Source organism: Phodopus roborovskii, unplaced genomic scaffold (genome assembly GCF_943737965.1).
Source record: "Phodopus roborovskii unplaced genomic scaffold, PHOROB, whole genome shotgun sequence".
Classification (NCBI taxonomy): domain Eukaryota; kingdom Metazoa; phylum Chordata; class Mammalia; order Rodentia; family Cricetidae; genus Phodopus; species Phodopus roborovskii.
This window is the reverse complement of record NW_026126480.1, coordinates 35,412,121-35,426,355: the sequence shown is the minus strand read 5'-3', so window position 1 is coordinate 35,426,355 and position 14,235 is coordinate 35,412,121. Positions and strand designations below refer to the sequence as shown.

At 52.6% G+C, this 14,235-nt stretch overlaps 2 protein-coding genes across 3 annotated transcripts; one reads left to right on the top strand and one right to left on the bottom strand.

Moving 5' to 3' along the window:
* Window positions 1-1,189: 1,189 nt before the first annotated feature.
* CUNH16orf92 (chromosome unknown C16orf92 homolog) lies at window positions 1,190-2,301 on the top strand. Its single transcript, XM_051192051.1, has 4 exons — window positions 1,190-1,334; window positions 1,835-1,993; window positions 2,064-2,151; window positions 2,242-2,301. The coding sequence occupies exons 1-4, from the start codon at window positions 1,265-1,267 to the stop codon at window positions 2,261-2,263; spliced, it is 339 nt and encodes a 112-aa protein (XP_051048008.1). The 5' UTR covers window positions 1,190-1,264; the 3' UTR covers window positions 2,264-2,301.
* A 684-nt stretch (window positions 2,302-2,985) lies between these two features.
* Tlcd3b (TLC domain containing 3B) lies at window positions 2,986-13,942 on the bottom strand. Of its 2 annotated transcripts, XM_051192987.1 has the most exons (6): window positions 13,868-13,942; window positions 12,492-12,622; window positions 7,820-7,903; window positions 5,200-5,434; window positions 4,003-4,098; window positions 2,986-3,558 (listed from the first exon to the last, which is right to left on the bottom strand). In XM_051192987.1, the coding sequence occupies exons 2-6, from the start codon at window positions 12,614-12,616 to the stop codon at window positions 3,271-3,273; spliced, it is 828 nt and encodes a 275-aa protein (XP_051048944.1). In that variant the 5' UTR covers window positions 12,617-12,622; window positions 13,868-13,942; the 3' UTR covers window positions 2,986-3,270. The 2 variants fall into 2 exon arrangements, with proteins under 2 accessions (XP_051048944.1, XP_051048943.1); XM_051192986.1 differs by lacking the exons at window positions 12,492-12,622; window positions 13,868-13,942 and adding an exon at window positions 8,735-9,068.
* Between the last annotated feature and the right edge of the window lie 293 nt (window positions 13,943-14,235).

The window sequence follows — 14,235 nt, the reverse complement described above, 5'->3', positions numbered from 1 at the left end:
GAGGCAGGCAGATCTCTGTGAGTTCGAGGCCAGCCTGGTCTAGGCAGTGAGTTCCAGAGTAAGACCCTGACTCAAAAATAAAACAAAAAGGAAACGGGTCGTGGCACAGCTGTTATGTGGATAACGGGTGGGTTGGTGCGGGAAAGGCAGGACCCTTCAAGGAGGAGTCGCTCACTGGAGTGACAGAGCAGCTAGGAGTCTGTATAACAAGCACAGGCACTAGCGCAATCAAGGAGACCCTGAAGTGTCCTTGGCCTGTGTGGGATGGAATTCATTTGTGATAGACAGGCCTAACTGCCAATCAGAGGCGAGCTACCTCTTAGAACTCGAGATGGGGGCCTGTGGAGTGCAAGTCGCAATTAGGAAGTGACACCAGGAGGACTGTGGGAACTAGAGGGGAGAGACGAGGATGTGGGGATGTGGCATGGTGGTGATGGTGCGCACACACGGCACCTACGGGGAAAATGAGTTACGGTGAGGTGATTAAACTAAGTTCTTTGAATGGTCAAGAGACTAGCCTTGGAATAAGCTGGGGGAGTTCTTATAACGAATCTCCAGCAGCCGGTCACTGGAGAGAAGCCTGCCTGCCGCACCCGGTGTGACCTGTGGGAGAGATTATGGCACAGTCCGACGAACTCTGCTGCCACCTGGTGGAAAAGACTGCTGTTTCGCATGTTCCTCATCTGTGTGCGCTTCTATGTCTGCTGAGCGCTAAAACCAAGTCTGGAGATGGATAGATGCAGAAGACCCCTGAATCTCAGGACAGAATTCAAAGGGGAGCCCCAGAGAGAAAAATGCATACCCTTGGGAAGTGTAGAGCCTCCACACATTGGCGTGCTCCTCTCTCTTAGGACTTCTGCAAATTACATGAGCCATTCTGCAAATTTCTTGGCATTTTAGTAAGTATTCAATAAATAACAGTTGTGGTTGATCCAAAGGACAACTGGAGCTGTGTAGCCCACTTCGCCTCCCAAATATAGCTGCTGCACAAATGCATCACTGCATAGTCCCAGATATGTTCTGGGACACTGGTGACCAATTGACTGAACCCAAGGCCTTGTGTATGCTGAGCAAAAGCTTTCTCCCCCTGAGCCATGCCCCCAGACCTCCACCACTCTTACTGTTGCTGTCGGTGTGGTCCTGAGGATGAGGTTCAGTGGGCTCTTCCGCATCAGGGACTGGAAGCACCCCACAGTCAGTCTACCGGAATGGCTCTGGCCTATGATGTCATAGAATCCCACGTACTCCTAGTAGTGTCAGGGTTATGAAGCTGTGGCAGTGGGTGCCCGTATGGGTGTGGCTGTGGATGGCTAATTTGGGGACTGTAGACACAGGTAGGAAGCTAGGGCTCAGGGATGGTAGGAGTAAAGGAGGCTTGAGAATAAGGAGAAAGCTTGGCTGTGACCAGGAGGTCAGCCCAGCCTCAGGCCTTTCTCCCCTCCTGTTCCCTTCCCTTCACCCTTCCTCTCCCCTCGCTCCCTTTCTTCTCCTTTGTTTCCATCCCCTCCCCTCTCTGCCTTCCATTTCATTTTATTGTATTGTTTTCAGACAAAGCTTCACTCTGTAGCCCAGGCTGCCCTGGAGCTCACTACACAGCCCAAGCTGACTCCCAGCAGTCTTTTTTGCCTTTGCTTCCCAAGTGATAGAATTAGAGCCTTGAGCCAAGGCGCTTTGGCCGGCCTTGCCCTTTGACTCTGCATTGGTGTCCCTGTCTCAGACATGGTGGGCTTCTGATAGGAGCTCAGCCAGCCCAGGGCCCTGAGTTTGCCTAACCTCTGGGGGTGGGCACAGTGGGTCTGTGCAGCTCTTGTCACAGACTTTGTTTTGTTCCTAGCACCCAGAAGAGATGACATTAAGGCCTCGACACCAGGAGCCACCTCCCAGCTCTTTGTAGACAGGCCTGACTTCTTTGACTACCCAGACTCAGACCAAGCTAGTCTTTTTGCTGTGGCCCAGTTTATTGGAGAGAAACCTGTGGCCTTTGTTAAGACAGGTATGAACCAGCTTGATCAAGGGGCCTCCCTCTTAGCGGGACCTGGAAGTAATGTGCTCTTGTCTGGCAGGTTCCGGCCCCGGGCTCTTCCAGCACATCATGGTGGCCACGTTGGCAGTGGCTTTCTTCCTCTTCCTTTTCCAGTTCTGCACACACGTGTGAGTTCTGTCCCCATGTTCTGCCCTACCCCTTCCAGAGGTCTCAAGTCTCCTATGAGCCCTCCCCCATTTAATCTCCACACTCCTTAGGAGCTTCCAAAAAGGAGCCTAAGGAGCTGGCCAGGAGCCCTGGACCCTGCGGTGTGCTACATACCTACCTACCAGGTCTTCTGTTGAGAAATAAAGGCGGAGCCTCCTTCCTTCCTGGCTGAGCAGTGGCCACTGTGGGGCCGGCCACTCACACCTCCTCTTCCTCCCAGGCTGCCCTGCGACCCTCTGTGTGGCCATCCACACCCCACCCCCATCGCCTCCTTCCTTTCTCACTGCTCATTGGCCCTCTATGTAGTCATCCTCTTCCCTTCCCAAGCCCCAAAAACTGGACCCGAGGATCTTGCTGGCGTTCACGAAGATCGTCTTTATTAGCGGTCTGTAAAAGCACCTCCCAGGGTCAGTGACCCCAGATTGGAGGAAGCCATGAGAGGTCTGTAGCACCAGGGACAAGCCAGGGCCCAAGGGCGAAATGTGCAGCCTAACGGAAGGGACTGGTGCCCTTGCCTGCCCCCAGGGTCGCTCAGCGCTGGGAAGGTTGTAGGGGAGCAATCACCTCCCTCCCCACACCCCAACACATTAGAGATAGGCGAATAAATAAATAAGTTTCCTCAGGTTGGTCTCCACAGGAAGGAGCTGTGGGGGTCCCCTCACCCCTGGTGGCCCACTTGGGGTGAGTTAGGGTGTCTTCTCTCTCCCAGGTGTGGGTAGCAGAGAGGGATTTGCAGCAGCGGAGCTGGGATGTCCTTGGCAGCGGGGCCACCCTCAGGTCCCTTGACTCCTTGATCCCACTGAGCCCAGCTCTCCAGACCTCAGCACACTGTCTGACACTCCCTCTTCCTTTCATTTTGTGGGCACAGAGGCCGGAAGAGCCTCTTTATCCCGGTCCCCTCTCTTCCTGCCTTCCAATCCTCCGACCTCAGCTCCTGAGGGTATTTAGCTCCTCCCTGTTCTGAGTCCTTCTGTCTTGGGGCTGTCAAGGCAAGGGACTCTGGGCTCTCACCCCCCACCCATTGGCCCCAAAGCCCTGTCTCCACAGGGGCTGGGGTAGGGGGTTCCCAGGCCCCATCCTCAGTCCTGAGTCTGACAAGGAGAGGGTGGTGGGGAACCTCGGGGTCGGAAGAGGCGGCAGGCCCCGCGGCAAATGAGGAAGAACCAGTAGAGCTGGGGTGCTAGCAGCAGCGCGGCGCCCAGGTTGACGTGGGCCGGGATGGCCAGGGGCACTGAGAGCAGGGGCAGGCCGGCGTGGCGCCCGTAGGCCCAGTACAGGTAGGGGAAGAGCAGCACCCGGCAGCACAGGAAGCTGAGCAGCATCAGGGCGCCGTTCACCTTGTGCAGCAACGTGTGCTGCTGTTTGTACTGTGGACAGAGCAGCATGGGAGGGGAGGGAGAGGCCCCTCTACTCGCAGGTTCCCACACCTCCCCTGCGCCCCGCCTATGGCTTCTCCCCCACCTGACACTGCAGCTGCTCAGTGCTGCTGCTATTATTATTATTATTATTATTATTATTATTATTATTATTATTATTTTGGTTTTCGAGACAGGGTTTCTCTATATAAACAGTCCTGGCTATCTCCCAAGTGCTAGGATTAAAGGCATGCACCACCAGTGCCCAGCTTTAAAGTCTTGCTTTTTGAGGCAGCCCAGGCTAGTCTCAAATTCATGATCTTCCTGCCTCAGCCTTCCAGTGTCAGTGTGGTAGGCACACACCCCCATGCTGAAAGGTTACATGGTCTTTAAAAATTCCCAAAAGCCCCCAGATGTGCCCACCCCACATGCCCTTAGGCCCTCCATCACTCTCACCTGGATGAGTATCTTGCCCAGGCAGACGAAGGGCGTGCTGACCTCAGCCATCAACATACAGCCTAGAAAGAAATCTCCCTTGCCCTGTCGCCACACCTGAGGGGAAAGGCAAGAGCCTGAGAACCTGTGCCTTCCTTCATGCCTCTCTCCCATCACCTTCAGAAATGCTTAGTGCTCTCCTCTCTCTCTCCTCTCTCCTTCTCCTCTCTCTCTCTCTGTTCTTATGTGGATGCACATGTGCAGTATATGTATATAAAGGCCAGGGTCAATTTCCTTATTTGCTCTCAATCTTATTGTTTTGGGGTTTTTTGTTTGTTTGTTTTTGTTTTTGTTTTTCAAGACAGGGTTTCTCTGTGTAGCTTTGTAGACCAGGCTTTCCCGGAACTCACTTTGTGCACCAGACTGTCCTGGAACTCACAGAGATCTGCCTGCTCTGCTTCCCTAGTGCAGGAGGGGAGGGGGAATTAAAGCCCCAGGGATTCTCCTTTAACTTCCCCAGAGCTGGGATTAAGCACATGCCACCCAGCCCAGCTTTTCAAGACTCATCATCACTGCATCAACGGAGCCATCTCCCCGGTCCTATTCTCAAACCCCCCAAACCTTCTCCTTTTTGTTTTTCAAGACAGAGTTTCTCTGTGTAGACCACCTCCCTCTGCCTCCCCAGTGCTGGGATTTAAGGTGTACACCACTATCACCTGGCTTTTTCTTTTTTAAGTCAAGAGTCTCAGGTACCCCAGGCTGGCTTCAAACCCACTGTATAACAGAGGTTGTTATAAACTTCTTATTTTCTTGCCTCCACTCTCAAGCACTAGGATTACAAATGTGCTTCCATCCTGGCCTTACAAAGTGCTGGGGATTAAATTCAGGGCTTCACATGTGTTAGGGGAACACTACCAGCTGAGCCACATTCTCTACCCAGAGAAACACTTGGCTTGGGTCTGAGTACTCAGCACATTACTGCCTCTTTCATAATCCTGCCTTGTACCACAGGGAAAGGACAGGCACACAGACATGTAGCCAATGCTCTGACACCTCAGACTGACTTGTACCTCTTGAATCCCTGGGTAGAATGCTGCTCAGGAAACCCACTCCAAGTCCTACTCCCTGGGACCTCCACACTGCAGTGCTGGCATGCCGGGGAGCAGCCGCTGTTCACACCTACCCCTAGCCCTCCTGACTCCGGGAAGGAGGACTCACCACCGAGAGTGGGAAGCACACCAGCACCATGGCGGCATGGTGGAGCACCATGAGGAACTCCTTGTGCAGGTAGCCACGCACCACGGCCCAGGTGCTGCCCAGGGCTCTGGGCGTCCCGTCTTCCCCTCCGTGCCCTTTAACCTGGTGCTTGTGCCAGTGGCAGAGGAACATGGCATAGATGTCATAGATGAAGTAAGGGACTGCAAACTGCGTGTAGGCCGAGGACAGCCAGTGCCTGTGGGGAGGGGAGAGAGAAGGGAGGAGAGGTGGGCAGGAGCAGCCCGGGAGCAGGATGGGAGTTAGGTCCCAAGGGGCTCTTATAACAACCTGGAGTCTTGAGTTTCAGATGCCGGAATTGAAGGATGGTGTGTGAGGAACCACTCAAGGCCAGGCTGTCTCACAGCTTCTGAGGTTTGGGGCTGGATTCAAGCCAGGCAGACCTCACAACCTACCAGTCTGTCCCTCCTAAGTATCTCTACCTCTCCCTGCATCCACCCCTCCATCCATCCCTGCCTCTGCAGTGTTGTAGAGAGAGGAGACCAGAACTCTGCAGATAGTGAGCAATGATGGAAATGAGCTGCGGAGAGGTACAAAGAAAACCCCAGTTAGGCACAATGAGGAGCCTCCAAGCACTGTTGAGACCCTGGGGCCCAGCACCAGTGGAGATGGCAGCTTATCACAAACCAGGCTTGATGCCGGCACTTAAGTCTTTACACAGCAGCAACTTGTTCACTTCCCGTGAAACCCTATGTCATGGAGAGGCTAAGTAATGCGGCCAAGGAACAACCACAGAAGTCCTTGCCATCAGCCCCACTGTCTCAAGAAGGTTAGAGAGGGGTTGGAGCCAGGCCCTAGTCGAGCAGAGGGGCTGTCATTGCAGCTCGCCTTTGCGCCGAGATGGTGCATCTATTGTTAGTTCAGGTACGGCCAGCAGTAAAGAGAGAATGTTGAGCAAAGATGCCAAGAACAGAGAAAGTTCTACAGACTTTGGAGTAAACAAATACGGGAAGCACAAGAATACGCAACGCTGCGCTTTTTCTCTTGAGTCAGCACAGAAGCTTTCTCAAGTCCAGGAGTCCTCAAGGCCTGGGGTGGGGGTGGGGGATAGAAAGGCCCAGAAGCAGCAGAGCAAAAGCCAACCCAGCTAGCTACCATATACCAAGTGTGGGTGTTGGCAAGGGGAGGAGGGAGAGCTGGGGGTATCGGCCATCTGGGGAGGGGGTGAGTACAAAGACAGCATCAGCTTACTCAGGCTTGCTGGCCTGAAAGGGGTGAAGCAGCCCACTCTCAAAGGGACCCATGCTGCAACAGTGTAGGGGAATATGGTCTGGAGTCAAAGAGGGAAGGATAGGGGAGAGGCACTGGCTAGAGACAGAGAGCAGAAATACAGACAGGACCTAACAATCCTCAGAGTCTGCCTAGGATGTGGTGGAGGAATGGTACCCATAGGACTCTGGGCTGTAGGGGAATTAGAGGGGCCCAGGCCCCTGGGCTAAGTGAGATGTCAGATCTCTACTCTGTCAGCAATTAGGTGCTCAGAAACAAGAACAGCTGTTGCCCCTGGATTAGCCCTGACCCTCCCACCTACGAGGATTAAAGGGGGAACAGGGTCAAGACTGGACTAAGGGTTGGGAATGCAAGAACCAAAAGGTGGCCTCTAGGTAAGAATAGGTGAGGAGGAAATGCCTAGCACGCAGGCTCCTTTTGGACCCTCTGGCTGGGGAAGGGGTTGGGAGAGGGCAAGGGGGAGTCAAGTCATGGGGAAGGAGCCTAAGAGTTAAACCCCTGAGCCAAGAACCGTCCTAGGCACTTAACACACTCAATTCCTCCATGCAGAATCCCTTCTGGAGAAGGATGTGACCTCACTCTAGGTCCTAGGAGGAGAGAACTCACTTACTGGAAAAGAAGAGACAAATAGACACCAGAAGGCAGATGGAGACCAGGGTCACCCACACAATGTCCCCTGAGACTCAAAGGACACCACAGAAGGGCAGTAGAGCCAGCAGCTGAGTGAGGAATATCCTGGCAGCAGCCCTCGGCCGGCTGAAAATTGTGCTGATCAGCACCACGGACAGAGCCAGTGCTTTCCCCTTCATCCTCCCCACCCCTCAGGCCTGGGCCTCTTTTGGCAAGCACCAAACACTGCAGTAGCTGCCAGTGCCAAATTTTGGCCTCTTTACCCCCAGCCCCCACTGCCTGACCCTTGGTGGCCTTGTTTGTGTCATCTCTTCCTCTTCTCCCTGGACAAAGAGCTGAGGCTAGACACCTGGATTCCAGATGGAGTTGAGAGGTGAGCCTGGCATGGTAAGCAGGTGCTCTATCAGGTACTGGATAGAAATAGAGTCTGAGGTATGCAAGAGCTGGTTGACATTCAGAACTGATGACCAGAGGCCAGGAAGCTGACCGGAAACTGCTTTGAGGCGTTTCTTTGATGCCTACCTCTGCTTCCTTGCTTCTGACCTTTAGGACAGGGTGGGATAAATTTATCCCTGGTATTGAGTTGCCATAACCACATGAGCTTGCTTGGGCCCAAGTTCAGGGACCACTACAGATCTGGGGGATCCTGGGTTGCACACATCCACTGCTGGAGCCTGGGCAGAGATGGTCATGAGGCACTTACTGGTCGTCAATGATGTGCTTGCAGGAAGTGGAGACGATGTAGCCAGCTGTGGAGGCCATGATGGCTTGGACAGAGGACACCAGCCTAGGGAGACAGAGGAAGGAGTGAAAATAAGGTGTGTGCCTCCATGTCTCTTCTTGCTACTACAACCACTGTGCTTTGGATCCTGTACTGCTCAGGGCCACTCCTCAGCAGCTTCCTCCCAACCATGCTTTCCCACTATCGCTTTTAGCTAAGCCATGCTTAGCTGCAATCCCTCAGTTCCCGCCTCTCCTAGCCTTCTTCATTCTTAGTTTGTGACAGTTGAGTCTCCTTTCCCCCAGGATGCCAGGGAGATCATTCTGGAGTGAGCCAGTGCTGGGAATGGCTGACAGTGAGGTCTCTCCCTGGGGAAGGAGGGAAGGGACCCATGAGGGCCAAAGCAGTCCCCAGTTGCTCCTGCACCACTTGGCCACCCAGTCACTATGCTGCTCGTACCTACAGAAACTGGCCCCACAGTGACCCAAGGTCCCCTGCCACTTTCGCACTATTTCCTTGACCCTCTTCCTGATGGCCCTATTCTAGTGATGTACAAGTTTCACCATCTACTTCTCTGTACCTTGACCCACAAACACCAGCCCTGAAAAACATGGTCTTGCCCCTTGACTTGTTCCCTGGTATCTTGTGGGGCTGTTTAGTCGCACAGTGGCCTGCTTTAGAGGGTGGGAGGGTGACAAGGGAAAGCGGGATCAAGCTGAATAGTAGACCAGATGGCTAGGTTTCAATGAGGTCTCCAGGGAAGGTTTGGTCCAGGAGGGAAGGAAGCTTGCATATAAACCTCCCCACTGCTACAGAGCCCAGGGAGGTGCTGGGGTCCCTTTCCCATGGAGCTTGTTGGGGAGAGGGGGCTGAACTCAGGGAAGGCATGCCATTTACCTGGCGGAGACAATGACTGCGTCGGCCTCCTCCCAGCGCAGCTGGGGCAGCCTCTGGAGCGTGTTCTTGGATAGGAGGAAGAGTCCGGGGAACACCACCCCCCCAGCCACCATTGGGGTGAGCATGGTGACTTGGACCCAGACAGGGAGACCGCAGGGGCCAGGAAGGACAAGAAGGCCAAACTGAGGGAGTTAGAGGTGGAGAAGGGATGCCAAGCCAGAGGAGGAGAGAGAAAGAGGGAAGGGGAGGCACAAAGGGGCCAGGGCGGGGACAGGATGGACCAGGGGGCCAGTCCAGGGCAAGGAAGAAAGGGACTTCAATGATACTGGGGACACAGAGACAGCTAGCTAGGCAGAGTAGAGAGGGGGTGGGAGAATGCCGGTGAGAGGGACGGGAAGAGACGACCGACCAACGGAGGACTTGGTGAGAGGACCAAGAAGGAGAGGGGACAGGAGGAGGAGGATGCAGTTGGGGGAGGGGAGGGAGAACCGCGGCAGGTGGGGGGGGGTTTACGTGGAGAGGCTGGGAGGGCCCAAGGAGGCGGGGTGGGGGACGGGTAGAGCCAGCCCTGAAAAAAGGGAGGGAGGGAAGGACCGCGGCAAGCCGAGGAGCAGCTGGGCAAGTGGTCACCAGTCAACACTGTTCTCCCGCCACCACAGGCCACCACCGCCTCCTCTTGCTGCTGCCACAGCCCCGATGCCCTGTGCAGACACTGCACATGGCATTATAGAGTTGGTGCCCAGCCCCCTGCCCCCTCTGTGAGGAGGGGGAGGGGGAGGGGAAGCCACCAGGTTGGGAAGGGTGGGAGAGGGGGAGGGAAATGATGGCACCAACCAGACACCAAGAAACCGGACCTGCAGCAGCTTTGTCTCCCATGCAGCTCTGAGCCACAGCAGCGGCTGCGACAGAGATGGGGGGGGGGACAGGGGAAAAGGGAGGGGGAGGCCCTTAAAGAGACAGCAGCTGCAGCGCGGGGGGGGGGGGCTGCTGGGGACGAGGGCTAAGGGAGGGGTGGCTCTTCTCTTGGGAAAGAGGTAGCCCTGGCTCCTTCAGCTGGCAGGGACTACTGAGCCCCCTCTCCCATCAGCACTTTGAAAATGCCTGGCATTTCCTTCTGCCAATGCTTATAAACATTAATGTGTGTCCCTCAGTGGCCTGCAAGGATCTCAGCTTAGGGGTGCCCACTCCAGCTAGGAAGATTCCCTGGGGAAGGCAGCCTGAGCGGGTGGTTCCTCTTGCTTTCCCTGAAGGAACACTGAAGGCATGGATGGGAACAAAACCATCTCACAGTGTCCTCGATCCAGAGGCCCCTTTACCAGTCAGAAGGAGTGGAGGCTAGCGCGCACCAGCCCCTCCCATGCACTCCACCTTGCTTGCCTTGTGTCCTTGTGTCACTGTTGGGACAGCTCTGGGCATCTATGCTCATCCACTATCTCTATCTAGAGGGTAGGAGATGGTCCTGAGGTGGGAGCCAATATCCCCAGGATCAGAAAGTTAAGAAAGGATAGGAATGGAGCTAAGGGGGAAGAGAGCTCACAGGACTGGCTTGATCACTAGTACTGGGGTAAAAGGCACAGTGGCCTATTGTAGTCCTGGCAGTCTGACACTCAGGAGGGCTGAAGCAGGAGGGTAATGTGTGGAAGGCAGCTTGGGCTACAGAGGAAGTGCCAGCCTGGGGAGAAAGGGAGGCGAGTGGGCCTGAAGAAATGAGGATGTTGCTTTGAAAACCCAGGTGGCTGCATGGAAGTTGGCCCCCTTCCTCAGGCTGCATGGCCTCCTAGATTCCCTTCTATTGCCTTGGCTCCCTTTCCTCTGCCTCTTCTCAGAACAGCCTTGCTTGTGAGTGAGGAAGACCCTGGGGGTTGCTTGGTTCAACTCCCTCGTTTAATCTAAGGGGAAGCACAGCCAGGGTTTTGACCAGGGTAGGTAAGCTTAGCACACGGCTGCTCCTCACTCTCACATGGCCCTCTTGGGGCCTCACCTTTCCCAAACCCCACTGTCCTTCAAACTGGTATAGCCTGACACCCTAACACTGTAGTTTGGGTTTCTGGCTGGCCCTGAGAAAGCCTCAAAAATTTCTACTGACAACTGACCCTTCAAGCCTACAGCCTACTCCCCGTGCTCCCTAGAGGAAGGGACTGATTTGCTATTTTGTGCTGCCCTCTAGTGACAGTTTGTGATGATGGCTGAAGGAAGTCTTGGCACAGACAGGCGTTGGAGTCAGTGTTGGGAACCTGGAAAGCTAAGAGAAAGGGGCCCACCCCTGTTGGGTCTTAATACACTCTGGGTACAGAATAAGGAGATTTATGTCAATGTGCCCTTGATCTTCTAGGGTTGGAGAAGGAAAAACCAAAGCTTAGAACTTAAAAAATAAAACTTGCCAGGATAACATAGCTATGTGCACTAGTAAAGTAGGATTTCCGGTGTGTGTTTGCTTTACTCTAGGAGGAGCCAGAGACAATGATGCCCAGGTTTCAGAGGCAGGCAGATTCCTGGGGGCCTCAGGCTAGCCAGGGCTACATAAGGAGATCTGGTCAGGAGAGGGGTGGACCTACCTTAGCCTGAGCTACTAGTATAGAGGAATTGGCCTGTAATCCCAGTACTCAGAAGGCTGAGACAGGAAGCTCACCAAGAGCAACAGAATGAAAAACAAACCTAAAAAAAAAGTTACAAGATAGCCTGGGCTACAGCGCAAGACTCTACCTCAAAACACACATACACACACACACACAACAAAACAAAAATGAACAAAAGTACAAAAGGCACTAAGTTGGGATGATGACCTGGTATCAAAACAGGGGTGAGACAGGGGGCTTTGGAGTTTGTGCTTCTGATTTGTTCTGTCTGCTAGGAATTTACACAGACACCTTGGGGACAGGAGACACAGCCCAGTGGTTGTCTAACACTTCAGAGGCTCTGGAGTCTATATCCAGCAGTTTAAAAAAAAAAATCCAAGCATTGCTTTCTGCAGACCCCCGTCCTAGCTATGCCCTGGCATTGCTCACATTTATATTATAACCCTGAGTGCCCAACCATCCCACCAACATTTTTACCCAGTACAGTGTTTCTAGGAGAAGATAGTTTCTCCTAAAGTTGTAGTCTGAGTTGTCAGTTCAAGAGCAACTCATTTCAGTCCAGCCAGATGGCCTAACAGGTAAAGGTGCTTGCTGCCAAATCTGATGATGAGGATTAATCCCTGGAACCCACATGGAAGAAGGGGAGAACCAACTCCTGCAAGCTATGGCACGTGCATCCCCTCTGACTAAGTGTAAACAACTCTTAAAACACACACACACACACACACACACACACACACACACATGACTATTAGCTGATTTCATATAATCAGTTGCTACATCTCAGGGAAAAAGATGTAGTTGGGTGGCAGAGCACCTGCCTGGCTCACACAGGCTCTGGCTTGGGCTTACATGCTGGCTCTGTGATGCCTTGTTGGAGCCAGGCCACTTCTGCTCCCTGTCCTGGTTGTACTGTGAGTCCTACCCCTGCACCTCCTCAGAGACCGTGGCCCTTAGACACACATCCCATAATTTACATATGTCTCCGTGGAAAAAAGAAATTGTCATTATTATTAAACATGTTTCCAAATGAGGAGCCTGAACCTCAGAGACTCTTGCAAAAAAGATTTCATGAACCCAACTGCACCCACATTCCCCTGCATCTTCCTCTGAGTCCACTCCAGCAGCTCTTGATGCTTTGTTAGGTCTATCAGGAAAGATAGCCCACCTTCCCATCTTACTTTGATGCCACCAAAACAGCCTCTTGCTTCTCCATCTGCAAGTTGGTTTGGTTCTGCAGCCCCCAACAGAGGCCAGCAAAGCACAGTGGGAAGAAGGCACACCCCAGCAGGAAAAGCAGAGCCATGCCTGTCTGCAGGAGAGAAAATATGGCCATGAAAAAAATACTCTTCAGGCACCCAACTACTGTCACTGCAAAAGATACAGTGGCCCATGAGCCCCACCCTTCTGTAATCATTGTAAGTCACCAGACACGCCTGTATTTTCATTTCTTTTGGACCCTTAGTGTACTTTTTGTTTTGTCTAAGAAAGGGTCTTGCCACGTAGGCCAGGCTGGCTTTAAACTCCTGATCATCCTGTGCCACTACTCCTGGCCTTTACTGTACTTTCACATATTTATCCAGGGTAACTGGACACCTTGTGTGTTTGTTCCTTTGAGATGGGGTCTCATGTACCTCAGGCTACCCCTGGAATTGTTCTGTAGCCCAGATTGATCTTGAACTCCTTGTACTCCACATCCATCTCCTCGATGCTGGGGTTAAGGTACATCAGCACATCCTACTGCTTGAAGCCCAGTTCAGACTATTTCCTATAACCCAGGAGCTGGTGTGTACTCCCAGAACTCATCACATTTTAGCTTTCTTGGTAGAACAGAGCAGCAATCCCAGAACTCGGGAAGATTCACAAGTTGGAGAGCATCATGGGCTTCATAGCAAGACCCTGTCCCAAAACAAAAACAGATGGCTGGAAAGATAGCTCGTTCAGTGGTTAAGGACACTGACTGCTGTTGCAGAGGACCTGGATTTGATTCCCAGCAACCACATGGTGGCTCACAACCATTTGTAACTCCAGTTACAAGGGACCTACTCTGGCCTCCTTGGGCACTGCATGTACATGCAAGCAACACACACCCAAATACATAATTTTTTTTTTTTCAGACAGGGTTTATGTAGCTTGGCTGTTATGGAACTTGGTACACAGACCTGGCTGGCCTCAAAATTACAGAGATCTCCCAGTGCTGGGATTAAAGGCCTGTACCACCATGATTGGCAAATAAATCTTAAAATAAAAAAAAAACAAAACAAAAAGAAAAAAAAACAAACAAACAAAAAAAAAAAAAAAACAAATGGGCACTTGCCTGGCATGTGTGAGGGCCTGGGTTCAATCTTTTGGACACACACACACCACACACACCACACCACAGGCCACATACACACCACATGCAGAGAGAGGAGAGAGAAGAGAGGAGAGAGGGAGAGAAAAGGGAAAAAAAGTAAAGGGAAAATTCCACAACCAAATTCCTCTTTTCCTTCACCCTAGTGAATATATATATATAGTTTTCCAGCTCTACCCCACCATTGCCTCTGCAGATACACACCCAGTTCAGTGTTGTGTTTCTCTCTCAGACTTGTCACAGGCCTCACCTCTCTGGGACTAAGATGGGAGGGCAGGGTAGATAGAGGCTGACGTTTCTCTTCAGCGACAAAGCTTCGAAGGGGGGGGGTGTTCAAATTGTCAAAATACTTGAAATTTTAAAACATTAAAAGAAAGAATTTTTAAAAGATTATTATCCCATAAAAATAAAAAAAGGAAGCAGAAACCCTGGAATGCATGTCTTTATATATATTTTTGCCTGGAAAAGCCTCTCCTCCCATCCACTCCAAGGAGGAGAGGAGTCGGGGAGGCCCAGGAGAGATAGAGGGAGTTGTAGCCTGCCATCCTGCATCCTTTGAGTAGCTTTTAAGG